Source organism: Aulonocara stuartgranti (assembly GCF_965226115.1).
Source record: "Aulonocara stuartgranti genome assembly, chromosome: 12".
NCBI classification, from domain to species: domain Eukaryota; kingdom Metazoa; phylum Chordata; class Actinopteri; order Cichliformes; family Cichlidae; genus Aulonocara; species Aulonocara stuartgranti.
The window spans coordinates 28,119,925-28,146,691 of NC_138948.1; the positions used below are offsets into that span (position 1 = coordinate 28,119,925).

The window sequence follows — 26,767 nt, forward strand, 5'->3', positions numbered from 1 at the left end:
TGACCCGAGCTGTAAGAGCAGGCTTTTAAAAAGGCTCGAATGAGCCGTGCCGTGCTGCCGATTTTAGCCTGTTGCATGGAGACTGCAATCCAGGTGATGCATCAGCCAGTGGCAGGAAGCCAGAGGCAGACACGGGCACCAAGGTTGGTGTGGCTGATGGATGGAAGACCAGCAACAGCACTTGCCAAGCCATTCACACCGCCATAAATAACATGTTTACTGCTGGCTGTGGGCTCTCTGCACTTTCCAACATTTCTTCTGATGTCAGCAGCGCATTATCATATCTAATCAGACCTTAGCAACCCGTGTTAACTGGGTGGGAGATTGAAGTGGCCATCGTTCCATCTCTGTAAACATAATTTACATCACCAGCATAAAAATGTTGATATTTATAGAGCACTTTATGGAGTAGAGTTCAACCGCTGAAAGCACCGCTAGTTTGTTTATCAACAGCATTTTTATTTAATGTAATTCTTTTTTACGATGACATACGTGTTCTGCAACCCTTTTGTCAGAAGTTATATGGCAGCAAATGTAACCCCTGTTAAAACATTTACAGTAGGAAACAAGTTCATCACATGAGAAGGTACGCACGGTGGAAGTCCATGACTGAAGCAAACTGTTCTGATATTAACAAGCATGGCATACAACCAGAAATATTTACAGTTGTGACCATCCTTGAAGTTAAATGAAAAGACCATTCTCTCTCACACACACACACACACACACACACACACACACACTCTACTGGGGGGGGTTAACTCAGAGCTGTGACACAGTGAGCAAGAAAAATGGCCATGTAATTGTTATCAATTTTTAAAATACCCTCATGAAACAACTGCCCCTAAAGACTAAAGTCAAAAATGGATCAAGCAGAAGCATCCTTGTACAAAATAAAGTACGTCAATTATGGTAATAAAAATAAGAATACAGTGTAAATATATATTTGTATTCATAAATTCCTAACTGTATGTACAAGATGATAATGAGTGGTGCAGTGGACCACGGTGCTGCACATCTCTCTGTAGCATCTTCTCTGATTTGGTCTGAAAAGCAGAGTGCTGCCCTTCACCTCTGATCAAACACACATTGACAAACAAATAAACCCAAACATATAAAACCCCAACATAATCAGTCCCTTCAATCCTCCTGCCCGACTTCAGAATGCCCAGAGTGATGAGAAAAGTCAGTCTCTTTTCTGGTGCTGTGAGCCAGTAATACAAAGTGCTCATGAACACAGTCACCAACAAGAAGTGGGAAATGGCTGCAATCTGCAGTTCATGTGATCCAAGCAAGTTCAACAAGGTGTCTCCGAACTCCCTCTCCGCAAAGCACCAGTGGGTTTAAAAAAAAAAAAAAAAATTATTTCTTTTCTTTTTAGCTTCATCTCTGGGAATATGGGGAGGAGTCCAACCCCGTGAGGCAGGGAGTGGAGAAAGTGTCAGTGTTGGTCTGAAAGAACAGGAGGTATCAGCGTTTCTTGATGGCTGCCCCATTGGAGTGAGGAGGGAACTTGGGCAGGCATGGCTCCTCCACTCCGGCATCATGCGAGAAAACCGAGTCCTCTCCAGACGAGCAGGTGGAGCTCCGGGTGTCCGGGTAGCTGGGCGAATATTGGTCCAAAGGTACTGAAAGCTCCAAATACTCCTGCAGTAAGAGGGAGGAAAAAAATAAAAAAAATTAAGCATTGCACTCCCCCCCCAGACATATCTGCTGCTTCTGTGCTTGCTGAGGGGAGGACCACTACTGACCTGGTTGGATGTCATAGCTAGAGCACGATCCAGGTCCTCTACTAGTTGTTTGAATGTGGGTCTCTGAGAAGGCACAGCATGCCAGCAATCCCTCATCATCATATACCTGTGGAAATCAGCAAAATATATACATTTTAAAAATGACACCGCTTGGTTTTATCGTTCTAGCTGTCTGTCATTTCTCCTTACATTCTTAAACTCCAAATCAGAGATTGAATTTTAAACCTTTAAGGACTGAAAATTCATTCAATTTAACTGAAACTCAGCTGCAGCTGACAGTCCATCGCAGCTGGACAACATGTTTTAGCTGGAGATAATTCAGTGTTTAAGAGTTTCATTTCACCAGCACAGCAAAAGAATAAATAAAAAGTCACAAAGCATCATTGCAAACGGCACGCCAGGATTTTTCCGATATACAAAAATGTGGGTAATGTAAATATAAATCCTAACTGTTTAAACCAAGCATGGAAAGTGTTAGAGGGTGTTTATTTTAAACATCATTTCCCACACAATTACACTACATTTGTCCATTTATATGCACTGTTACTTACATGCAAAAGGAGGCACTTTTGCGCCACTTTACCAAATACCAAACAGCATTCTTTCTGCTATGAATCAGTTCCACGTTCTGTGGGTTCTAGAAAAGCAGAATGTAGACTATTGTGACCAACAGTAGCTTACAATGTTGGGGTTTTCTGTTCGATCGTGGGGAGAGAGTCTAATTGGGTACTAAATGCATCCACCGGTAGGGAAACATGAGATGGGAAGGGCCAGTGCTGGCTGGTTAGCTATGACTGAAATTTCAAAATAAGAGTGAGGGAATCATCCACTAGTTTATTAAATTATTATTATTATTATTTAATGTGGATAAAAATAAAAACTGCAAAATGCACTTGGGCGACTGTGGCAGGTATAGTCGCTGTGAGAGAGACATGTTAAACACCCACCTTCCTGTACTAAAAGGCATTACTTATCAGTGGCTTTGACTTTTAAATGACAAAGCAAATTGGACAAAATGCAATGCAAACAACCCACAGTCCTCAGTCGCTACGCTACTGATACATGAATAACATTGATCAGATACAGCGTAGCTCAGATCCTTGTTACATTTATGGGCTATAATCTGGAAGAAGGTAGTGATTTTTATAGTTTAGATTTATTAATTTAAAGAAAAGAAAAGAAATGTGCCATTTCACATTTCCCTGTTTGGTTTACCTTTTCAAATATGAAAATGCTAGAAAAGTCTGCAGAACATTCTGGTTTTCTGTGTGTGGTGATTCCTTACAGCTCATGTGTACATGTTGAAGGCTTGTCCATACGGTGACCTTCCTTCAGCAGCTTGAACAGCTCTTCCACTGGAACGCCAGGATATGGAGAGCCTCCTAGTGTGAAGATTTCCCAAAGCAGCACCCCAAATGACCAGCTGGAGGAGGAAATAGGCGGGGCCATTTTAGTTTTCTGCACAACTAAATGTTAACTTCACTTTCCATCAAGGTTGAATTAGCAGAGTATGGCACAAGATACTCACACATCACTTTGGTGTGTGTATATTCGGTCAAACAGAGCCTCTGGAGCCATCCACTTCACTGGCAAACGACCCTTTAGGAAACATTCACATATGAACCTTTTGTTTTTGTAAATGGCAAAGTAATGTGCATATAACATGAAACAAATAAGGCCACTCACATTGGTGGTCTTCTTATAATAGTCGATGTGGTGGATATCTCTTGCTAGGCCAAAGTCAGCTATTTTCATCACATTGTCATCAGTTACCAAAACATTGCGAGCTGCAAGGTCTCTGTGGATGCACTGCAATGATAAAAGTAGACAATAAATATTTTTAAATAGATTTATTCATTTCTGAAAAGGTGAGCATTAATAGTTGTGGTTACCTTTTTGGAAGCCAAATACTCCATGCCCCGGGCCACTTGGTAAGCAAAGGACACCAGATCTTTGATAGACACATTCTCCACAGGAACTTGGTCAGGGTTGTAGCAGTACTCCATACCCGGCGGGCGGCGAGCTCGTAGATACTCACGCAAGTTGCCCTTGGATGCATATTCAACTATCACATATAGAGGACCTAAAATGATTGGAAGAAATCCAAGCGCAAGTCAGATTTTATGCAGGGTCAGTTCATACAGCTTCCCTGTACAAGGAAACATAATCATTAAATTCATAAAACGATGCCATGCATTATTCAATTATAGACGAAGATTTCACAACAGAAATTATAGCGACACTAACGACAGCAAGGGCAGTAAGGACAATATAAACTACATGCGCAAGAGTGTGTATTTATAGCATGAGATAAGTTGAGTAAAATGAACAAAGAGCTTTGTGTAGCAGTGTGAAGGCAACAGAGCGATGTGCACAGCATGGTCATTAGAGACTAGTTTCCTTTAGTTTTTCGTCAGGGATGATTGGACAGAAATGACAGCAGCTGCGGTCGATTCAAACTGTGAGCTCGGAAGCTGGTGTCAGAATCATTTATGCATGCTTTTCTACACATCCCTCAGAGTAAGGTTCACAGCAACATTGTTATCTGAGGGGTGAGTGTGAGCAGAACAGGGCAGGTTGGCTGCAGCCCCCTAACTGGACCTACCATCCTGTGTGCAGGCTCCCAGCAGATTAATGATGTTCTTGTGCTTCCCAATGATCTTCATCATCTCCATCTCTGAAATAAGGTCTGACAAATCTTTCTCTGTTGCATCAGCTGTAAGATGAGGGAAATAAATTTCAATGATTAGTCCATGTTCTGTTTGCGAAAAGGCCAAAAAGGCCTCACAATAATCACCTTGCAAAGTATATACACCAACACTGGAGCTCGTAAGGAGTTGGCTGCCGCCTGTGAAATACTCCCTGGGGAAAAGCACTTAAAGTGCGAGAGAATAAACAATACTTTCTCTGAATCTTCACACTATTTTATATAGGATGTCAAGGGTCCTAATAAATTTTTTACTTCACTTTCCAATTTGTACAATGGCTGGAATCCAGTGGCAGAATCTGTTAATCACTTTGTTCAAGCCCTCTCATTCCTGTTGCCTGGACTTGAGTTAAATTGATAACTCTACAGTGAAGAACTTATTCCAGTTGAGCAAATCACTCTCCTCAAGCTACTGTGTACCCACTGAAGAACAATTTACTTACCTTTCAACATTTTGACTGCAACCTTGGTAATACGGTTTGGCTTTTCTTTGTCCAGACCAACCGCTTCCCCCATTACCACCTGGCCAAAACATCCTTCTCCCAGTGGCTTCCCAAGAACAAGTCTACGGGGAGAAGAGGCACCAGACAGTTTTTCACACACAGTGCAGTTTGCCTCCAAATCGACTGTGTGTGAGATAAACTCTTGCCTCAACTGAGGCCTGCAGTTTAAGTGTGTTGCATAAGATTACCTTGACAGCAACTTTTTTTTTGTCCATGTGTAGGGATGGGTATCGTTTAGGTTTTATCCGATACCGGTGCCAAATCGGTACTTTTGAAACGGTGCCGGTGCTTAAACGGTGCTCGAACCGGTGCTTAAAGAATGGAGAACACAAACTTTGTCCAAAAACCTCTCATGTATATATCTTTCTACGTAGCACTCATAATTCTTATTCTCATGTATATATCTCATGTATATCTCATGCACATATCTTTCTTTCTACATAGCACTTTAATTCTTATTGTCTGCACTGAAGCACCGCAGCAATTTCCTAATGTTGTAAACCTCAACATCTGGCAATAAACCCATTCTGATTTCTGATTTCTGATGTTCAGCTGTTTTTGTAAAAAGATAACAATGTTAGCCTTTTCTGCAGCTATGGGGCATATATGGTATCACTCTTGGCTGGAAGCAGTGCTTAAACAATGGAGAAAAAAAAAAAAAAAAAAAAAACACAAACTTTGTCCAAAAACCTCTCATGTTCAGCTGTTTCCCACTTTTTCTTTGGTCATTTTAGCCTTTTTGGCCAGGGTGAAGGGAGTATCTGCCATCAAACAAGAAGACAGCCGCATGTAGCTATGATGATGTTTGCTAGTTCACCTTACATGCATTAATGTAATAACGTGGTTAGCCTACTCAACGTAAATTACACTCGAACAACATTAAGCTACTCATGCAGAGAAGAACGGCTGCTGCTGCATCATCATCCTCATCATTTCTGCTACACTGGCAGGGCTAGGGGCCAGGACTATTCTTCGGGTTTTTGGTTGCTCCGGGTCCAATAACTGGCAACCCACCCAACGTGCACAGTGTGAGATCTCGCAGCAAGCTATCAAATACAGCGCATTTCTCGGCTTTTAAAACAAACGCTATGCGTCGCCAGGTGTTTCATCAGTTTCGAGGTGTTACCTCCTTTGACAGTATCACAGTATCAGCTTAAAGCACTTGTTGCAGGCTGCTGAGTTTGCATATTTTGCTGTGAAGTACAACCAGACTTTTGACCGCTTCGCCTTGGGCATTTTTAATCTGTAGCTCTGCTCTAACTGAACGTACGTACCTGGCCCCGCCTACTATCCTGGGAAACGTAAAATGATTGGCTAGAAGTCTATCACAGCTCAGGAAAAAAAAAGCACCGAAATAAAGCACCGAAATGTGCGCTGCTTTTCGGTCTGGTTACTACCGTTTATGTCAGAACACCGGTACCCATCCCTATCCATGTGAATGCTGCAACTTTACTTTACTCCATGTTCCTGATCTTTGAATGTTTAGCCCTAGACGTACCTGTCCCGAGGAAGCTCCCAGCGAGGATCTTGCGGCAGCTCACACTCGGACACTCCAGACAACATCGGAGAGCCACTGGAAGAGAGGCGGGAGGGACGGACTAGCATCACTCCAGAGTGGATGGAAGAACTTGAGTCCACAGACACCTGAGGTAAGAAACAGAGACATTACTCCTCTCACAGTGGAACCAACACTTTTAGGAGTTTGTATAGCAGAGAACAGGATAAAAAAAAAAAACACAAACAAACAATAAAAGGTACCATGTAAAAACCACCCTTGTGGTCCAGGCATTGTGTACCATGCCAGGTCCAGAGTCTAAGCACTCCTTAAATAAATAAACTTACCTGATGTACAGGAAGTCAAGGATCTACAATGAGCCTGAAAGCTCCATAAATACATTAAGTGTTAGGCTGGTACTGAGATTGAGAGAGATATAGATATAGAGATAGAGATATACACACACACACACACACACACACACATACATAGAGATATACACACACACACACACAGAGATATACACACACACACATAGAGATATACACACACACACACACACATAGAGATATACACACACACACACACACACACACATAGAGATATACACACACACACACACACACACACATATATACGGTGGCTAAGTATAAATATTCCAAACCCCCTATCTACTTTCTGTTACCTGTCTGCGCAGAGGGATGCTTTTGGCCAGCTTGTGGACGGCTAGCTGACTGTTGAAGTCACTCTTCTTTGAGGAGGTGGTGCGAATCTTGACAATAATTGCAATTGCAATCATAACGGCTATGAAAAAGAAGCCCACACAGTAGATGACCACCTCCAGGTAGGTGTGGCTGGCTGGAGAGTAATGTGGGGGCGCTAGGTTTAAGGGGGCAGGGTGACAAGGAGCAGGGAGGGAAAAGGTCAGCTGTCATCAATAAACTGACTGCATACTCAAACACACCCATTTATCACAAATTAAAAACAGTCTACTCAAACACGCACCCACCCACCCACCCACACGTCTATGTCTAAAAGTCAGAGCCTTACACACCAAGGCATATGGGAATTGAACGCCCCCAAACTCAGGGTGTTACTTTAAATACTTTGTGTATTGAGGATATACCATAAATTGCAGTGCAGAAATTTAGCTGGGAACCATTTTGTATTAATGACTATGTAAGAGTAACGGTGACAAAGACTCGGACTTTCACACAGAGTAGAGCACTTCACACATAATGTTTCAGAACTGCCCATCATTTCGACATCAAAAAGTCTGTTTCTATTTGTAGGCTTAAAGCAGCAAACCACAAAGCATGAGCTCAGTGCGGTAATTTAACTGCTTCACTTGATCGATACAAAATGTATTTGTGACAACTTTTTTACAGAAAAAAAAGAAAAGAAAAACATTGCAAATAAATAGATAAAAGGCAAAACCTAAACAAATTTTATGGTTCAGATCTTGTTTTTTTCCTCCCAAACTGTGAAAACACCAACTTTTAGTCATACCAGTAAATAGGGGTGTAATGGATTCCAGTTTTAGTAGGAGAAAAAAACGGTTTGATCATACATTGGTTTGGAATGTAGCTTTATAGTTAGGAGCTGGACATTAGGGATATTTGTTCCGAGTTTGTTTTTCTTATAGGAGAAAATTCTAGGAGCCAAAACCTGCGCTTCAAACTGCTTTGGCTCTTTATATTTGAGGGATATCCTTACTATGGTCACCTCAGGCATGCAGCGTTGGCTGATATTTGCAGAGGACAGCCAATCAAAATACAGCTGGCTTAAAATAGTGGTGGCCTTTAAAGGGAAAGCTAAAATAGCTTGATTAAGGCAGAGGATGAACTCAGGGGCTACAGCACGAAAAGTTGCTCTAGTAGAATAAAAGAACAGAAATATAAATATAAAAATAAGGGCCAATTTAATGTCAGATTTTATTTTTTCAAAATAAGAGCTTCATCATAGTGGATATAAATTCATGAAAGACTTACTCTAGTTTCCCATCGTCTACCCAAATTGCTTAATTTTGTATTTTAGATGAATATTTATATTCGGATAAGTTAAGAATTACCTATGAAAAATGCCTCCTCCTGCCTAGCTAGGAGGAGGGGAAAACAAAACAAAAAAACCCCACTCCAAATAATCTGCGCCATATGTTAAACCGTACATCTCAAACCAAAGATGCCATACCGACTGAAGTGTACAGTTACATCCCTAGCCAACACCAGCAACACAAGAGAGCTACACTTGTGTGAAGAAGTTGACTGACAAGCAGCTTGATAATTGGACAAATGTCCATTCCAGTCCTTAGGAATGAGACCATCCACTACAGCCAATTATCAAAACCAGCTGCTGCGCTCACAGCAGGAAATGACATCAGCAAAACATGTCATTTGTAGAGCTTGTCAAAGAAAATCAGCTTAACAGCAAACCAAATGCAAACACCAATTAAAGGGAAGAACGGAAGAGACAGTTTGAAGTGAAATCTTATCAGAGCTGCCAAACAACCCTTCTTTAAAAAAAAAAAAAAAAAAAAAAAAAAGTGATCATTAAATGTATTCCTGCCTGGAAGACGAAAAAACAAAAAACCTTTGGCCCTGGACAGTGCTTTGATTGTTTGGCATGTTCTGATATCATTTAAGAAACAGAGCATGATTCATATTCGCCCATCTAAAGAATTTAGATGGAGCAGGAACCATGCTGAGCACAGAGAGAGAGCAAAGTTGTTTTTTTTTTAGTATTTGTAATGTGCCCTGGCTTCCCCTTACACTTTTACCAGAACTGGTAAAAATGTGAAGGTGGACAGCCAGGCTTGCGTTGAAAAAGGGAAGGAATGGGAATATAGAGGAGAGACAGAACCACTGGTACCTTCAAAAACGGTCAACCATGCAGAGTGATGAGAGAACCCGATAGAATTGCCTGCCAAGCAGGTATACTCCCCAGCGTCATCAAAAGACACATTTCTCAGTTGAAGGACTTCCATTTCCTTGTCCGTGGTGTTAACGCCAGCGGTCTAGAAAATAACAAAGGAAGCACACCCAATAAGAGGCCCAAGAAGGAAAAAGGGACCACGAGTAAAGGATTCTGAAAGCGAAAGTGGATGGAGGAGCGTTCTCCTCCTTGATCCAACACCATCTGCCCAAAAAGGTAACACCTAAAGCCCCTGCAGAGGACTGCTCAGAGAGAGCCCTCCTGTATCTGTTAGTGGAAAGACGGTTATGTTAAGTTTGTACTGTGGAACCCCACACAGGGCCACACCATCACCACATCAAATACCTTAGTCTCATCTCTACATGCAAGAGATGGGCATGGAAACTCCACAGCAGAACAGACCACACTTACAATGTATTTATAGCCCTGTGTTGAATCCATGTTATGTTATAGTTTACTTCGCTGCAGCAACATTGTGGGAATATATACCTGTTGACTGGTGCGACTGCTTTACTCTACAACTGCCAAAACTAGTGCTCAATTTGGCACTAATAAAAATAACAATGGTACTTTAACTGAAATTACTGCAGTACGGAAAAGTCATCAGAACTGATTGCCAGATATAGCTACAGCCCATTACATATAGTCTGCTTCACAGCAGTATCTTGTTGCAGATCAATACGCTGTGTTTACAAAGTGCATTGCTGCCAAGCATACCAATCACAGATATTATGAACTACATTACCCCAACATGTAGTTACATTATGTGGCAGTGCCTGCAGGATAACAATATGGTTTTCTACTACACTGCAGAGACAGCGTAGATTTAAAAGAGGACTATAAATCAAGCTACAAATTCACAGTCACACAAACTATAAACATTTGGGGGTGGGGTGGGGAGGGGGTGAACCATGTACGGAGGACTTTGAAGGGCAAGGGAGCGAGAGTAATGGAAGATGGCAAGAGAGGCCCTTATTAGGAGGGCATAGCACAGGATTGGGGCAGGAATGAGAATTGGTCCAACATAAACCTGAGACTAAACACTTTCAACTGTTCTGCTGGGAATTTTCCATAGCGTCATTTACAGTCAGGAGCACCAAGGATAGAGGAAGGGAGGGAGGAGAGAAACAGCTGAGGTTGTCTCAAGTTATGCGGGTCTAGTTTTTCCAGGTGGTCCTAGAAGCGCCTCCACTGTGTCGTCCTGTGCTACAGCGTGGTGGTTACCTGTGGGTTCATATCTGATGACAGTCAGCCAGGCCGACTGACTGACCCCTCCTATATAATTGGACACTTTACATATATACTCTCCGCTCTCCTCCTCTGTCACATTGTAGAGGGTCAGCACCTGAGCGTCCGAGCTATTGACCCCAGAATGCTGGAAACAAAAACAAGTTATGTGCAACACAGAATAAAAGGAGGTCGACACAGGATATCTGAGGGGTTTGTGTGGGTTATTTCACAGTTAAAATGGCAAACAATAAAACTTCACAGACAGTTCTTAACAGTTATAGAAAACGACTGGAGGAAATAAAAAAGTATTACAGAAAGTAACATACAAATTACTCCACGCTAAGGAACTTCACTTTTTATTTTTTAAGTGATGAATTTGGCCTGTTGCTTCAGGATGACAGACTAATCTCCTACCTTGAGGACGCGGACGTAAGGTAACCCATCTGGACCAGTACGGCTCCCATTGACCTCGATGTGTTTTAACCACTGAATGTGGGGCTGAGGGTCGCTGAACACCTTGCACTCAAACTCCACATCACTTCCTACTACTGCAGTGCGATTAGCTGGCAGGCCAGCCTGCAGGATGGGCCTGTGTGGAGAGCGCTCTGCAACAAAACCGGAAAAAACAGACAAATGTTACTTTGACATTTGGTCATCAGTAAAGCAAGCGCATAATATAAAAAAAGCTGTGTGTACAAAAATGTGACTGATTTTCAAACAAAAGCTGATAACTACTGTCACCTGCTTTATTACTGGAAAATGACTGGGACTGAAGGCTCACTCATTTGGTTTGACGCTGTATTTTCAGGCTACACTTTCTAAATTACACACCATAATGGAGATTTAATGTGAGTGCATCCTCAGCTATATGCTGGTTGTGTAATTATTAAGAGTTATCAGGCAGGAAAGCAAGTTAAATGCCTCCTCTGGTGCAGTTACGGTGAAGTGAAATGTTCTTGCAGACCCATTTTGATGACTAATAACTCTCCAAAGTAAACTTGCAGGCCAAGAACCTGGCAGGATATCAGCTGTGGAGGATTTCCTTACCGAGACATCCATGGGGGACTTTGAAAGCACTTGTGACAGTGCTTTCTCCACACTGTAGAACAATCTTAATGTTCATCAGGCTCAGATGCCTGAGGCTAGGAAAAGCCCAGGGGACACCAGTGGTGGAGGAAGTGGAACCATGATTTATAAAGCCCAATGGTGCAAGAGCGAGTCAAAGAGTAGGCCCTAGAGGAGTAATCACTTCTCTCTTCTACTTGTACCCATCACTTCTGCCACAAGTAATGCCTGTTTTAGACTTCTGCAGGGAATATTTGTAGACCCTGCTGCCATTCATGAGTCCTATGATTTTTTTTTTTTTTTTTTTTTATATTGAGACAACAATTGTTAAGTTTGCATGATCTCCTTGTGCCTGGTGGTTTGACGGACTGGGCAACGAGTCCAGGGAACACCCAATGTCAAGTGGAATACGGTCCAGATAAGTAGTTAGAAAACTAAGTGCTCACCAACTTGAGATTCACAAATGTTCAACAGGTGACTAAAACAACAATTGCAGTTTTACTGGAAAGTTACATACAATTAACAATTTCTACGAATCTTACCGACTACATCTAGCTGATAGGTGTGATTAATGCTGCCATACTTGTTTTCCACCACACAGGTATAGTTTCCCTTGTCAGAGGGCACTACAGATTCCATGATGATGGTCCACATATGGTCACGGACCTAAAAGTGATTTAGAGAAAAAAAGAAGTTAGTTTAATGTCTATAAAATAGCACTTGATGGCTAAAATGTAAATCTGAAGGAAGTAGTAACTTTATGAGTCAGTAACTGAAACATTAGATCTGGGTGGCGATTCTTTAATTTGCAGTAAATGCTTGATTTAGTTTCAGCCCACCATAAAATAATGTGATATCCCACAATTTCTAAGATGTGACTTCAAAACTCAAATATTCAATAAAATGTTATTACAAATGAGGCAACAGAGATGTTGATCAGGAAAACATTCATCTGAATCCCCATCTGTTCTCTCCCAATATGAATGATCATAAATCACTTTTTTTTTTTCATTTTAAAGCAATAGCTAATAATGAGGTGTGATGTGATGATAATAAGATAACACTACACCCTCTTCCTGTGACAAAGTTTTAATGCAGCAGATCTTTGTCCTACCCAACAGCTGCCATTGGAAATGGTTGTGTGTATATTTTTGCCCCAACATGTCTTATTAGCACCAAATGATGTCTGGCTCCTTTTTTTCCTTAGACGTGTTATAATTTTTCCCTACATAAATCTGCCAAGACCGGCAGTGTGTGATTAGCCAACAAACCTCTAAGGCAATGGCAACATCAAACATGCATGTATACAGACTGTTTCCCCTATTTAGCAAAAAAAAAAAAAAAAAAAAAAAAAAAGTGGTGAGGGAGTCCAGCTGCCTGCTGCCAGATGTGTTGTGCTTGGGTTCATACACATGTGGTCTACATTATTTCCTCCCTCCTGCATGTCGCCATGCAGACGATATGAACAATAGAAGCCCGACCATAAAATTAAGAAGTGTGGGAGATATGGTAGACGTCCCCAATCGCAGATGCAGACCTTTGCACCTTGACTGAAAAGGAAGAAAGGAGGGGGGGGGAAACAAAAAAACCCCAAAACACACAAAAAAAACCCAGCATGGCAGTCCTATGGTTAAATGTGCTGCTTGGCTAGGTGGGGGACTTGGGGTGGGGCTGACCATGGCAGCAGGCAGCTGAGAGGAAACTCCTAAATGTGCCCCAGCTGGAGAGGGAGATGTGCAAGGGAAGCACAAGACAAGGCTGGACTAGCCCACACCTTGATGGGAAGAGCAGATGTAGGACAGGAGGAGGGCTGTTTCTTAGTGTCTGAACATGCACACATTCCACACCTGTGAGGGAAACTGCCACTGAATGCAGTTATTCACAGAGAATCCAACACTGTAATCTAAAAAGGAACTGTAATCCCATAAAATTACAATTTACCATGAAAATATTTAAAATGAAATCATATCAGGCAAGACATGTAATTAAATAATACCATAGTTTGTAATTAAAACTATTTTCAGTGATGTTTTATAAGAAGAACTTTTTTTTTGCCAGTCTGAGATCATGATACCCAGAATTAGGACAGGCAATGTTTTCCTATATCCTAACGGGTGTCTAGGATTCCCCACCAAGTATTGCTATGACAAAAAGTTCCTATTGTAGCATAAGGTTTCATCCTGTATTGTTTCTCGGGTCAAGATATGAAAACCTGTCTCTCCTTTTTACTAGCAGAAAAAGCTTAAGTACAAGGGACAGGGTGGTGATCTAATGTGAAGATGATATCACTGGAAAAAAAAAATTAAAGAAACCTCCATTTGTATTGAGTGAGTATGCAGAAATTAAGAAATATTAGGGACTGTGTAGAGCAGTATCGACATGAAATAGCTATTCACCAAATTCTTTAATTACTAACCTTGAACCCTCCAATACGATGGTCCCTTTTGAACTCCTTCCCATTCTTGTACCATTTCAAAGTTGGAGTTGGGTTGCCACTGGCCTGGCATTTAAACTTTACAGTTTTGCTGGCTGGAACAGCATGAAGCTTCTTTTCCATTTTTTCTGGATGAGCCCATTGTGGAGCCATTGCTAAGACAAAAAAGGAGGAGAAAAAAGTTAGCAGGAATTGTATTATTTGAAAAATTATCTAAAAATAGTCTTGATACTCTTAATCCTAAATGATTTTTCTTGCCTCTGTTACACCACAATGTGCAAATTGCATTGGGAGATAAAGCTCTTGGAGACAAGAGTACAAAATAAGGTCAGCATGCTTGTCACGCTTCGAGGCTGCTGCATTCTTTGTGGGCAGAGCAAGCAGCAGCAGCAAAAAAATGAAGCCAGAGTGTCTTAATTACTCTATAGACAAATTGGAGGACATCTGAGGTTAACCAAGATTAGTCACCAGAGACTATTTGTGTAAAAGCTGTCACTGAGGTAGTAAAAACCCTCTGATTCAGAGTGAAATCATTTGCCCAGATGTGACCCACACACATGGCGGTACGATAATTGAATTTTAAAGCTCTCAAATCACTGACCATTTCAGGTGATTACTCATACGCTTGTGACTTTATGTAGCTAATGCTGCTGCAACAAATGGTCACTGCTGATTCACCTAAAGAGCTCAGCACACTTACGCATCAGCTTTTGACTGCCCAGCAGTTTGTTTTCCTCCGATGAGGACTCTTCACCATCGTCATCGTCCTCAGATGAAGCCGAGATATGAACTATTAAACAGGAAGTAATTTAAGAACAACTCAATTTATTCTTAATCACAACACTTCAGCAGCAATTAAACATTTAAAACATTTTTCAAAAATGTCACATTTATGAATTAACAGACCGAGGGAATGATGGGTACAGTTTACACTAAACAAAGCATATGCCAAGTAGCATCAGTAAGTGGTACAACACTTCACTTTGTTATAAAATCAGTTCTTTCTTGTGATTTGATTGTAATTTTAATATATAGTATTAATATCATACATTGTAAAAGCATGTGAAAGTGCCATATGCCGAATAAACACCAGGGGTTCCTAATGAAGACATAAGTCACACATCATCTGCTAGTCATAGCAAATGAAACCTGGCTTTGTTGCTCTGTGACTCAACACTACATGTTACACTGTAGTAAAATGTAACAGCACAAAACTCTTGAAACAAAATATTGCAAAAACAGATTAATTGCTTGCTGCTGGTCATTTAGCTGTTGTGACATAGCCACCAAAGTACTATCATACCAAGGGGGCATTTATTCCATCGTTCTGCACAGAACAATGGTAACCTTACCTGTCACGTTGAAGTAGATGCTGTGGTTGCCAAAGGTGGTGCATATGTACAGGCCGGAGTCAGTAAGCTCCACAGACTCGATCTCCAGCTGGCCATTGCGGATACGTGTATGTTCTCCATCCACTACAGCCACATGGTCTTTGGTCCAGTTGACAGCATGGAGGTAGTCCTTGGCAGAGCAACTGAGATCGAGACGATCCCCAATGGAAAGGGTGTACAGCTCGGCTTGCGTTTCCACAGATACTACAGAGGAATGAAGGAAGTTCTACTTAGCAGCTATACAACACTGTGACTTTATGCTTTCAGTCATTCAATCATACAGATTCATGAACAGAGGGGAAAAGAGGGAAAAACAAATAAAACTGTCACCTGAAACCCCCAAAACCAATCAAAAACAATGGTTTATTTCGATTGGGGAGAAAAAGAAAAAAAAAAAAAAAAAAAGGACCATCTCTGTACTGTAAACTTCAGAAATACAACCAGTTGATTTTCTTCCATCATAGCATCTCCGCAACTGCTCTCCCAAATTAAATTGCATCCCAGTCAAGGCCCTATCTTGAGGCAGGCAAGGAGCTACTTGGGAAGAGGAAGGTGAAATTCAATTAGAGGAATGAAGGGAGGGGAGGTGTCATGAAGCAAGGCACCTGAGCCCCCCTGTTCTAAATGACTACATAGTACACAAGGAGGAGGGAGGTAACCCAATTATGCTGACATGTTGTCCATCATGTGGTGTTGTCCGTCTAGTTATAGCGGTAAAGCTCGTCACTGACCAACGTACTTTAGAATCACACTTCCTGGCCAAAAGGTACACTAGCAAAATTATCTAAGTGAAATGGTTAACTTTATTATTTGAGCCTCTCACATCCACAGAGTCAGTGTCAGTAAATACCAGTTTTTCAAAGCCTAAAATGATATCTTACCATCTTTCTTTATGTGAAACAAATTAAAATCATTAAGTTATTTAAATACTTTTAAATTCATGTAAATTGACTAATCGAACAACTGACCAATCACTGCATCTCTAATTAGCATCTCCTTCCATCTAAGGAAGAATAAAAGCTTAAACAACAGTAATCATGCTTGTCCTGCTTCTCCATTTTCTACATAGTCCCTTCCGCATTATGACAGAAACTGAATTATCCCAGAGTGGTGAAAGACCCCCGCCTCAAGACGTGATTATTCTACACCTCTCAATGCACACTGTTTTATAAACACTACCTACTGATCAAAACAGGAAGCACGTCTACACAAAATAACCTCAGGACAACATCAGCTAACCTGACTAATCCCTCCCAGCATAACAAAAGACTCCAAACAATAAAGGGGAAGAGGGAGCAGAGAGAGCAGGCTAGTGAGCATGTGCACAGGAGCGAGCAAGAGAGGGCCTGCAATGGCAGGTTCTAGTGCCAGTTGCTATGGTGACCCCACTTGGGCCTAGTTAAGGTATTTCCTGGATCACATATGTCTGACAGGCTCTTAATCCCAGCAGGAAAAGGGGCCAGGGGGTAGGATCAACTTTCTCCTCAAAAACAAAACTGAAGTGGGGAAAGCAGAGGAGAAATTTAGATTACGTCCACATTAAGCTCGTGCTAAATCTGAAAATGCTGTTTTCATGTGAGAACTATTAGCTTTCACATTAGTCGCATTTCCCCTACAGTAACGATGTAGCTGCTTCAGCCAGTTTCCACTGCATTGTGGGATCTAGACTCTCACAGTGACATAAGTGCAGCTTTGACCATAATCCGATTGAGCAAACAAAAAACGATGCAAGTTAATGTAAGTGTAGATCTCAGAGAGCAAAACGCTAGTAGAGAGAACAAAGATAGTTTCTGCTTATTTGGTCATATGTGGCAAATTACTGTGATGTCATTTATGAAAGTAGCAGTGAGATGAATATTTGATCTTTTTTTAATGTACTGCTTGTCCCTGATTTAGAGGAATTATGCCTCTTTTCCACTGGTACCTACTCGGTTCAGCTTGACTCAACTTTTAGCATTTTCTATTAGGGGTAGTTCCTGGTATCAGTTACTTATCAAGTACCTGCTCGGCCGAGGTTCCAAGCTAGCTGAGATCATCTGAAAATTTAACGCCAGACTTTATGCCACCAACTGGCTAGTCAATGGTGGCACGCACTCAACGAGTCATGTGAACGACCCCAAAGTAGCTAACTTTTTCTTCTTCATAAACTGCCTAGTTTAGAAAATGACCTTTAACCCTCTTTACACCATAACTAGTTTGTGTACACAGTATATTTTAACAAAGACATTTAGCAATAAATCAGGAATAAAAATATGTTAACCAGCATTCATCTATTGAGGATAGGCTGTCAGATCACCATTTAGCTCATAATGCTGGGTGTAAGGCGTCCACAACTACTTATTCTGAAGGAGACTGTAAAACTTTGTGAAAGGAGACAAATCAATGAAATAAAGCTCACTCAAAAATGACAGAAACACTAAGGAGACTTGAGGATTTCCAGAACTTTTCCGCTGGCAAGTGTTGCATAATATTAGCTAAACAACATCTGGTTATAAACCATCTTGTTTTCAGCCATCTATACACAAGAAAGTCACATGTCTAACTTACTGAAAACTCAGCAACTGCAACATTGGAAAGAAGCACGTTTATGCACGTTTTCATGTGCTGGAGCCCTGCCTTAAGTGATTTGAGGTTGATCTGTAGAGACTCCTCTCTATAGTGACAAAACTGAACATGGACAAATAGCACTCCTTATCTTAAACTGCATCATAGCAAGTATGTATTAGGGCACAGCTAACATAATCATTTCATAATTGGGAGGTTGCCTGATAAAAACCAACACAAATATGTGTGCAGCTACGCTTTACCACTGTCATTATCTAATGCCTGTCTGAGACCCAACATCACACAGTGCATTACTCTGCCAAGAGTCCACTGCACCTATGTTAAGTGTGCTCCTCTGCTTTTCAACCACAGTCCTGTGTTTTACAAACAAATTTGATCACATTTTTCTGAAAAAGTATAAAGCCAGATTACAGACCAGAAACATGACATGTTAGGACACTACAGTACTGATGCAATACAGATTTTATAATCCAGGTTATTGGCACCAGCTGTTTACCTTCTATAAATCTAAAATGGCGAGAGAAAAAGAAAAGCATCTCTAGATGCCGTGTCCCAGTCAGTTTAAATGAACGTTATGTGTATGCTCGTGCACCAAGAAACAGGCAGAAAGTTGTCTTTGATGTTTGAAAAATATTCAGTGTTGTAAACAGACAGATTTTGATGTTTAGGTTGCATAAAAGATTAAAGCTGAGGAAACTGTTTGATATGGACACAGTGATAGTGACCAGCTATAGCTTTGCACATGGACACAATGTTTCTGCACAGTGACGTTTCTGTCCCTGCCCTCCAAACGGAGATGCCACTGATAAGACTGTCAACATCCCAGTTGTTAATGTGACTGCAGACATCGTAAAACACCCATAAAGCTGTAAAATTTACTCGTTTTATTGTAGGGCACGGTCAGGACAGTGTGTGCTTCTTTGCCAACCATCTCAAAACTAATCATGTAAACGCGTTTTTAGCAAACGAACCCAATCGTTTTCTAAAAATAAAGTCAGAGCCAACATTATTTTCCTGTGTAAATGCCTTGCTGCCACATAGCTGAACTTCTATCACAAAATATTGTTTCAATTCTTCATGCAGAGGTAAGTACCTCTGGATTTGCAGATGTTTCATCTCAGTTAATCTGCCTGCAACTATGATTGGATTAAAAAGGATCAAGCGCCATAGTTTCAGAAAGCAACCCACCTGGAAAAGACATCCATGGGTTCTTTTACCCAACTGGAAAAATTGACTGACATCATTTAAAATCAGCCTAATTACACAAATTATGAAAGGAATTCTGGTCAAGAAGAACATAGTGAGAGGCGTTTAAACAAGGGGCGGAAAGCTCACTAGCCCGAACATGCAAAACTAACTAAAAGGGGCGAGTTGGCGCCAGTCTGTGGAACTTTCTCTGACTACAACATAGGAAGCAATATGCCGCGTGAATGACTTCTGGGATTTCCTGCTCTCACTGAAGTGATGGTTGAATGCAGGAAAGTCAGACTAGTTGAGGTTCTGCAGTGGCAGACAGAAATGGCTATGTAAGTTTCCTTTGCTGATTTGACCACACCAGAGCGAAAGGGTGGGTGATGTAGAGAGGGAACTGATAAGAGACAATAGTAGCTCTGGCAGGAAGCAAAAGAATAGGACAATGCCCATTAGCAAGCTCCCAAAGAGTGAGTGTCCTTCCTTAAAGCACTCCAGTGGAGGACCTCTTCATTCTTAAATGAACCATTGGCAATCAGCATGGATTGACGGTGGGGGGCTACAAGGGTTACTGTGTGCAAAGCAAAGTTGGTGCAGTGTCATTCAAATTAGTTCAGCTACATTTAGCCTCATATTGTCTTTAAAGGAGAAAAACACAAAAACCCAAGATCTCAAAAGAACCTAGCTATGTTCTGTGTTTTACTATTGGTGTTGAAAGATTTTGCGGGGCTTTCCATAGCTCTAAAAGGGGCCTTTTGGGGGGTGACCATGCAAAACAAGTGAGCATGATTAGTCCATGTACAGTAAACGCAAGGAGGCTGTGTTCCCCCATTTGTAGGAGTATTACTTTTCTCCTATATCACAGTTCTGTCTTTTATCAGTGGTTTGGATTTAACCATTTTCCTTTAAAAAAAGAAAAAGAAAAAAGAAAAAAGAAAACAACTCAGCCCTGGTTTCATAACTTTTCTCTCCCCCCCCCATTGGAGAGATCTATTCATTTTCCTTTCATGCTTGACTGATTAACTAGACTACACAAGTTCTACATGATAAAACAGGATTGGGGGTACATGCAGGCAAAAGAGACTAAAAGACTGACATTGTTGTTTTAGCATCTAATCCAAAACCATTATCACCAAACATCAGCAAAGAAGTCAAATGTTTTAGCTCAGAAAGAAAACTACAATTAAGAGATTGCCTTTGAAACCGCAGGGAAATTCCAGCACTGCCTCACGTTGGATTATAAAAGACTCCACAGGCGCCAACTTCACAGTTCAGGCCTTGAGAAAATAATGCAGCTTATCAAGTATATCATATCTTGTGGCTAAAATATAGTAGCTGTGGATGAGAGGGGGAACTTACTGCTAGAAGTCAAAAATTTTTTATTTGTGTCAGTGTTTTATATGCTCAGTACTTGCTTGATAAACTGCTGGAGAGGATATGACTGGCTTATTTTATATTCTCAACGAATAATTTGTGTCAGAAAATGGGGGTGGCTGAAGCCTTTTTGGGGGAAGCAAAAATTCCTCTTGGTAGGAAAAACAAAACCAAACAAAAAACACTATGAATTTACTCAGGTCAAAAGCAATCTCACAGAATCACTGCTTTCCTCAGACATTACCCTACAGAGGTAATGTCTGACATTAAGCTCAGACATTGTTTAACCTGCCAGCTCCCCAGTGTGTGTGATGTCCATCTATAGCACAGCTGACAATCTGAAAAATTCACTGCTAGTGAGTGGACAGCCACTGCGCGTGCTACACAGTCAGTACCCTCTCCTAAACTATAATTCTAGTATTTCCAGTAGATGTCTTGATGCATGCTTAATCCAGGCAAGTATTCCCAAAATTACTGTCTGGACGTAGCATTTTCAGTGGGAGAAACGTTTCGTCACTCATCCACTGAAAATGCTACGTCCAGATGAAAAGAATCAACTTTTAGGGTTTCCAGTAGATGCTGCATGTGAACTTAACTGCCCTGGCATTTTCCCCAACTTCATGTAATAAGAAAGCTCAAGTTTTTTTAAATCCCAACTGGGAGAGAGAAAAACAAAACCCAAACAAGCAGATCAAGATACAATACTGAATAGAAAAATTTTTTATTACACTTCAGTCAAGTATTGAAGGCCACAAACATTTCTTATGTGAGGTTTATTAGGGTAAGTTGGACTGGGCTATTTAACAGTTACCATCTTTACATAGAAATAAGATCATGCTTTTATCCATTTTTCTCATTTTACATTGAAATTCCAGTTACCAAATCCAACTGTATAAAACAAACTGAGTGGTGCCAATTTTAAGTCCAGTTATTTAGTTACATAGTTATAGGGCTGCTCGATTATGGCAAAAATGATAATCATGATTATTTTCACTGAAATTGAGATCTCGATTGTTTGACGATATTTAACCCTTTAAGACGTACCATAGAACCAAGTCCGCCAGAGCTTCTATTATTTTTTTTTTTACATGTTGTAGTGCCATTTGTGGGAGCATTTCAAGTTGCTATACAACTGTTATAGCCCATATTTTAATAATATGTATGCATTAAGTCCATAGTAACTACATTAATTGCAAAAAAGTGCAATAAACTACAAAACAATTGAAAATCGTTTTTTTAACATATATTTCTACTTGGAGAAATTTAAGAGGTTTATCCCTCAAAACTTTAAATACAAAAAAGTTGCAAAAAATAGTTTACAACAACAGGAAATTTATTTTGAGTGTCTTCATAGTTTTATTTTGGAGGAGATACACCAATTTTTATATACTGCAGGAAAAACAAAAAAAACCAATCATATGATGCAAATTTGCAAAGAAAACAGCATGTGCATCAAAATAAACTATTTCCAGCAGTGCAATTCGAGTTCTAAGCATCCCAGCAACTATTCAGAAAAGTCAAACATGACCAGTATAGGTTTTTGTTTTTAAGGCCTACAAGTAAAAAACTACATTTCCGTGAAAATGAGTCACTTCCGGTTTCGGGCAGCAAATTGCAGACATGTGATAGTTCGCGCTGACGTCTGTTTCACTGTGGGAAGTGCTACAAACAGCTGATCGGATCGGCAAAGCGTGTTTCTGGAATATTATGTTTTTGTTCCTGCAAGCACTTTTTATGCAATATTTGCAAAGCTTTATGTGGAAGGAAACCGTGGCCGAGGACAAGCTGATGGCATAAGATGTAAGTACAACTACTCTGGTTTCATATGCAAAACAAATTATTGCGCTAGCTTACACGGTTCAGGTTCTACAGGGATTTAAAAATAGTTACACAAAACGGAGCGTGCTGCTCTGACCGGCTTTAAAGGGTTAACAATGACTTTAAAAAATTATATAAAATAGTGTGCAACACCACTGAAGTTTTTTTTTACCTCTCTTTTCAGCCAACGGCAGTCACTCTCCTCTCCAAATAACTTCTGCTTAGCTTTCCGAGCTTCCCTCGGGTCCTCTTAATCAGCGGTCTCCAACCTTTTTTGCGCCACGGACCGGTTTATGCCCGACAATATTTTCACGGACCGGCCTTTAAGGTGTCGCGGATAAATGAGGGAGGGGCTAATAATCGGCTCAGTCATTTCTAATGATCGTTGAAAGCCCAGATCGTAATCGTGATTAAAATTCGATTAATTGAGCAGCCCTACATAGTTATTTTCCCCGGTAAATCACACCATCCTAAATTTATCTGCATTACACACAGCAGTGCTCTATGGAAGAAAGCTGAATGAAGGTATACTTTTAGTCAGAACATTTTGTAAATGTTAGTACAGGTTTAATTTTTTCCAACACAGCTTTATTGATGTTAGTTGTAATTGGCAAGTTTCTAAACCAACCTAAATTGGTTAATGACACATGGATGGCAAAGCCTGGCAGGATTAGTGTATGCTAGTGGCTGTTGTGCTGTTTAAATCCAGCATTTGACCATGCTACTATTGTCTATATGAGCAAGAGGCATGTACATGAACAACCACGTGATCTTTTTGAGGCTTCTTAGTATGGAGCCAGATCATTTCTGAAACAGTACAAGTGCTCTTTATTTAACAAACAAAATATACACATTCAACTGAAAATGGTGCCAAGTGTGGAAGTAGCCTTAAACTTCCTGTGTGAACAGCAGTCTCAACAGAATACCTAAAAAGTCTGATATGAATGCAAAGCGACTTCACACGAAAACTGGTCTTTAGTCTTACTCTAGCGTCAGCAGAGCTTTGCTCCTCTGGGCTTTCATTTCTGTCTGAAAAGAGTCTTACTCAAGACTGTGGCAGCTCTGGTTTATAAAAGCTAAAGAGTCAGTGCTTTTCTACTCTGACAGACAGCACAAGATGGAGTCAAACAAATCCACAGAGAAAGACATAACTTCCAGACAGTGAACTGTCAGAAAGAGAGCAATTAAACAAACATAAGATCCAAATGATTTTAAAGATGGTGTAAAAACATAAACAAAACAGTAAAAGTTGCTTCAAGTGCTCAAAATGAAGGAAAGTTTAAGTCCTTCACATGACCTCCTGAGAAATTCAAGGAACTTAGTTTGTTCAGGGAATACTCTATTCTTATGTGAACAACACCCAGCAAAACACAATAAGACAAACAATGGAGCATACATTTAAAAAAAACAAAACAAATAAAAAAAAAAAAAAACAGAACATTTCCATATAACTATTTTGTTTCTCCACCCCAGACAAAAGGAATGCAACCAAATGCCTCTGCTGTGATTGTTCGTCGACAGCTGAAGCCATCCCTAACCCAGCAGGGAAACGGGGGGGGGGGGGCAAACCCAAGCAAAAGTCAGTGGGTGAGCAAGAGGAGAAGCAATGCGGTGCATAGATAGTACCTGGCCATTTGGTGATCAAGAATGGGTGGAGTGTAAATGAAAGACAAACCCCCCACACCCTGGTGGAAATTTATGGCTCACCTTGGAAGAAAAACATGCTCCCCAAAAGCCCATCCTTAAGGGTTTCATGTAGCATAGCATCTTTTTTCAAAAACAGGCTAATTTATAGTTCCCTGGCAGTTAACTCCTCTTTCAGTGACAACAAATACCTTTTCATTACAAAGGAGGACTGCTAGGTAGTAGAGCTGCCCTTGGAATACAGATGGAAGTCATTTAGTCCTCACTGTCCCATTGCTAGCTTAAACATAGAAACACCAGGTTTATTTTAGGGCTTAAAACCCCAAAGAGACCCTTGTGCGTAATTACTTCCATTATAATGCTAGGCTTTATCATATTCTTTTGCTGCTCTCTACTTCCGACTTCAGAGTGTAAACATCCAAACCCATTTACCCACAAGTCGAGGCAGCTATTACACCGCTGGACTGTGTCCAAGAAACACATTTTTAAGGATTTGATTTCAGTGCCTCTTTCCCCTTTTCAGAACAGAGCTTGTGTAACCGCAAGACTGGGCTAAATTCTTCACAGAAAGTCTCATGGTAATAGTTTCCAGTTTAGATTGTTTTTGTGTGTGCCATTTTAAGTGTGGTGTGTAAGAATTTTTTTTGTGAATCCACTTCTAAAAACATTGAAGGAACTGGTTTGAATAGGCAGAAAAAGGCATTAGTAATAAATTAGTAAGAAACAGTTGTATTACACATGACGCAGTAGAGAGCGATTAAACAACTCAAACTCAGGCAAACGGGGGTGGTGAGGGAGCACTGACGCTGTAAAGGACAGGCTTCACAAAAGTCTGGAGTGTGTTAGGATTACATTCCTGTACAAAGAACAAAGCTTTGGCTTATCAATGAACTGCTTCTCAAGCCAAGAGTCAGGAAAAGTCACACTTAATAAGTTTATAAAGTTCAAACAGTTACACAATCTTTAATAATACTACACCCAGAACTTCAGAAAACCCAAGACTAGCTTTAATTTAGTAAGGCATCTTACCTTCATCAGTGCTGGCAGGCCGGCACTGGGTCCTTAAAACTTGAGCAAATAAAGCCAGAAACAGAAGTATACTTGGCCTCATCAGCATCCTGCTGAGGGAGCTACGACTGTTGGCTTTTGTGCGACTGGAACTCCATTCAGGTGTTTGGGACATCAGCAGCAGTGCATCCACAGTCCACAGCTTAAAAAAATAAAATTAATAATAATTAAATACATATATAAATTTATGACATTATCAAGCTTTAACTCTTCACAAGTTTGTTCTCAGTAATAATATTTATTTATTTTAAATGTATCAAAATCAGTTCATTGTCCAAGATATTTCAGTGTAAAACAATTCAGGAAGCTAAACTGAACTAGCAAAACCTGATGTGAGAACAGCAAAATAAACTAACACATTAAATGTTTGTTGACAAGGAATTTCCATGACCACAAAGAAAAAAAAAAAAAAAAAAAAGTAGAGAATATTCTGTATGTTTAAGAGGTTTGAGGTAGATAATTCAGTATTTAGGCCTGCTTGCAGAAAACCATGATAAGAAACTGCAGTGCTCCAGACTCCCACTGATAACTTAAATGTTGGATGTGTCATGCTCAGTTCACAGGAATGTAATGCCTTTGATGTTTTCAATTCGAAGTAGCAATTTAAGTCTTGAAATCTTAAAGATTGTCATTGCACCCCGACAACACCATAGCAAGGTTTGTCATTTTAGGTGCTTGTATTGTACCCCCTTTATGCACATCTGCTTAAATCATTGCCTCTGCAGCATCTGGCCACACAGATTAACACTTGCTCATAATCAGCTTCACAGAATTTGTTAAAGACAACAGGGAGAAGGAAAAAAAAAAAAAAAAAAGATCCAACATACTACAGCCTGTTATGTGACACCCTTATTGAGAAAGACTGTCAGGCCATCATTTCCAGAGAGGGAAACAGTTCACCCAACAGTTGGTTTTATTTCCCAAACCCGGAATGACACCCGCTACAGCAATTTGCTCGCATAACCTGCTAATAAGTGTCAAAGACAAGACTTGGATGACAGACTTTGCCAACTTTAAAAACCAATCGTTCTGTAAAAACACAAAGAGATGAAAAAAGAGAAAAAGAAGCTTGGTTAATATTTTCACAAAGTCCAGCACAGAAGCAGCTGTGATTTTCTTTAAGGGGTAATCACTTGTATGAGTGTTCCCTGACTGAAGCAGTCATTGTGTTCTCCTAAAACCAATTCAATTTCACTTTCCAAGAATGGCCTAGTGTTCCAGCAGCTGAGCTGGGTCAGGGGGGGGGTCCAAGAGGGATAAAGAAGCTTGGTCATCTCTACTCCAAGCTGTGAGTCAGTGTTTGGGATGCCTCCAAGAAAATGCTTCTGCTGCCGGACAGAAGGAACCGCAACAAGCAGCCGACCATGTTCCCCAGCCCCCTCGTCACTACGACAATATTTGGAAGGAGGAGGAAATCGCTTTTTCAAAGTGTGACAGGACACTTTGTCATAGTCCGTGCCCTTGGGAGCACTAGTCAGACATGCACGGTCTTACTACGCACACCGAAGGCATGCTGGTCTTGAACTTGCGATTTGAGACTGAACCACACACTGGCAGCCTGACAATAATGACTCAAAGTCACCATTTTCAGTTTATTACT

General features: G+C 40.6%; 1 protein-coding gene across 2 annotated transcripts in view; it reads right to left on the bottom strand.

Moving 5' to 3' along the window:
• Positions 1-438: 438 nt before the first annotated feature.
• fgfr1a (fibroblast growth factor receptor 1a) overlaps positions 439-26,767 on the bottom strand; it is a 29,360-nt gene continuing 3,031 nt past the window's right edge. Inside the window, exons 3-19 of one of the 2 annotated variants that reach the window (XM_082555134.1) lie at positions 25,129-25,309; positions 15,469-15,711; positions 14,817-14,906; positions 14,099-14,271; positions 12,225-12,348; positions 11,032-11,222; positions 9,325-9,469; positions 7,142-7,335; positions 6,460-6,605; positions 4,902-5,023; positions 4,357-4,467; positions 3,644-3,834; positions 3,438-3,560; positions 3,280-3,350; positions 3,037-3,174; positions 1,752-1,857; positions 439-1,647 (exon numbers count right to left, since the gene is read on the bottom strand). In XM_082555134.1, coding sequence (XP_082411260.1) covers positions 1,471-1,647; positions 1,752-1,857; positions 3,037-3,174; positions 3,280-3,350; positions 3,438-3,560; positions 3,644-3,834; positions 4,357-4,467; positions 4,902-5,023; positions 6,460-6,605; positions 7,142-7,335; positions 9,325-9,469; positions 11,032-11,222; positions 12,225-12,348; positions 14,099-14,271; positions 14,817-14,906; positions 15,469-15,711; positions 25,129-25,282 — 2,499 coding nt within the window. In that variant the 5' untranslated portion in view covers positions 25,283-25,309 and the 3' untranslated portion in view covers positions 439-1,470. Of the gene's footprint in view, positions 1,648-1,751; positions 1,858-3,036; positions 3,175-3,279; positions 3,351-3,437; positions 3,561-3,643; positions 3,835-4,356; positions 4,468-4,901; positions 5,024-6,459; positions 6,606-7,141; positions 7,336-9,324; positions 9,470-10,611; positions 10,763-11,031; positions 11,223-12,224; positions 12,349-14,098; positions 14,272-14,816; positions 14,907-15,468; positions 15,712-25,128; positions 25,310-26,767 lie in introns of both variants that reach the window. The other variant, XM_082555133.1, reaches the window with a different exon arrangement.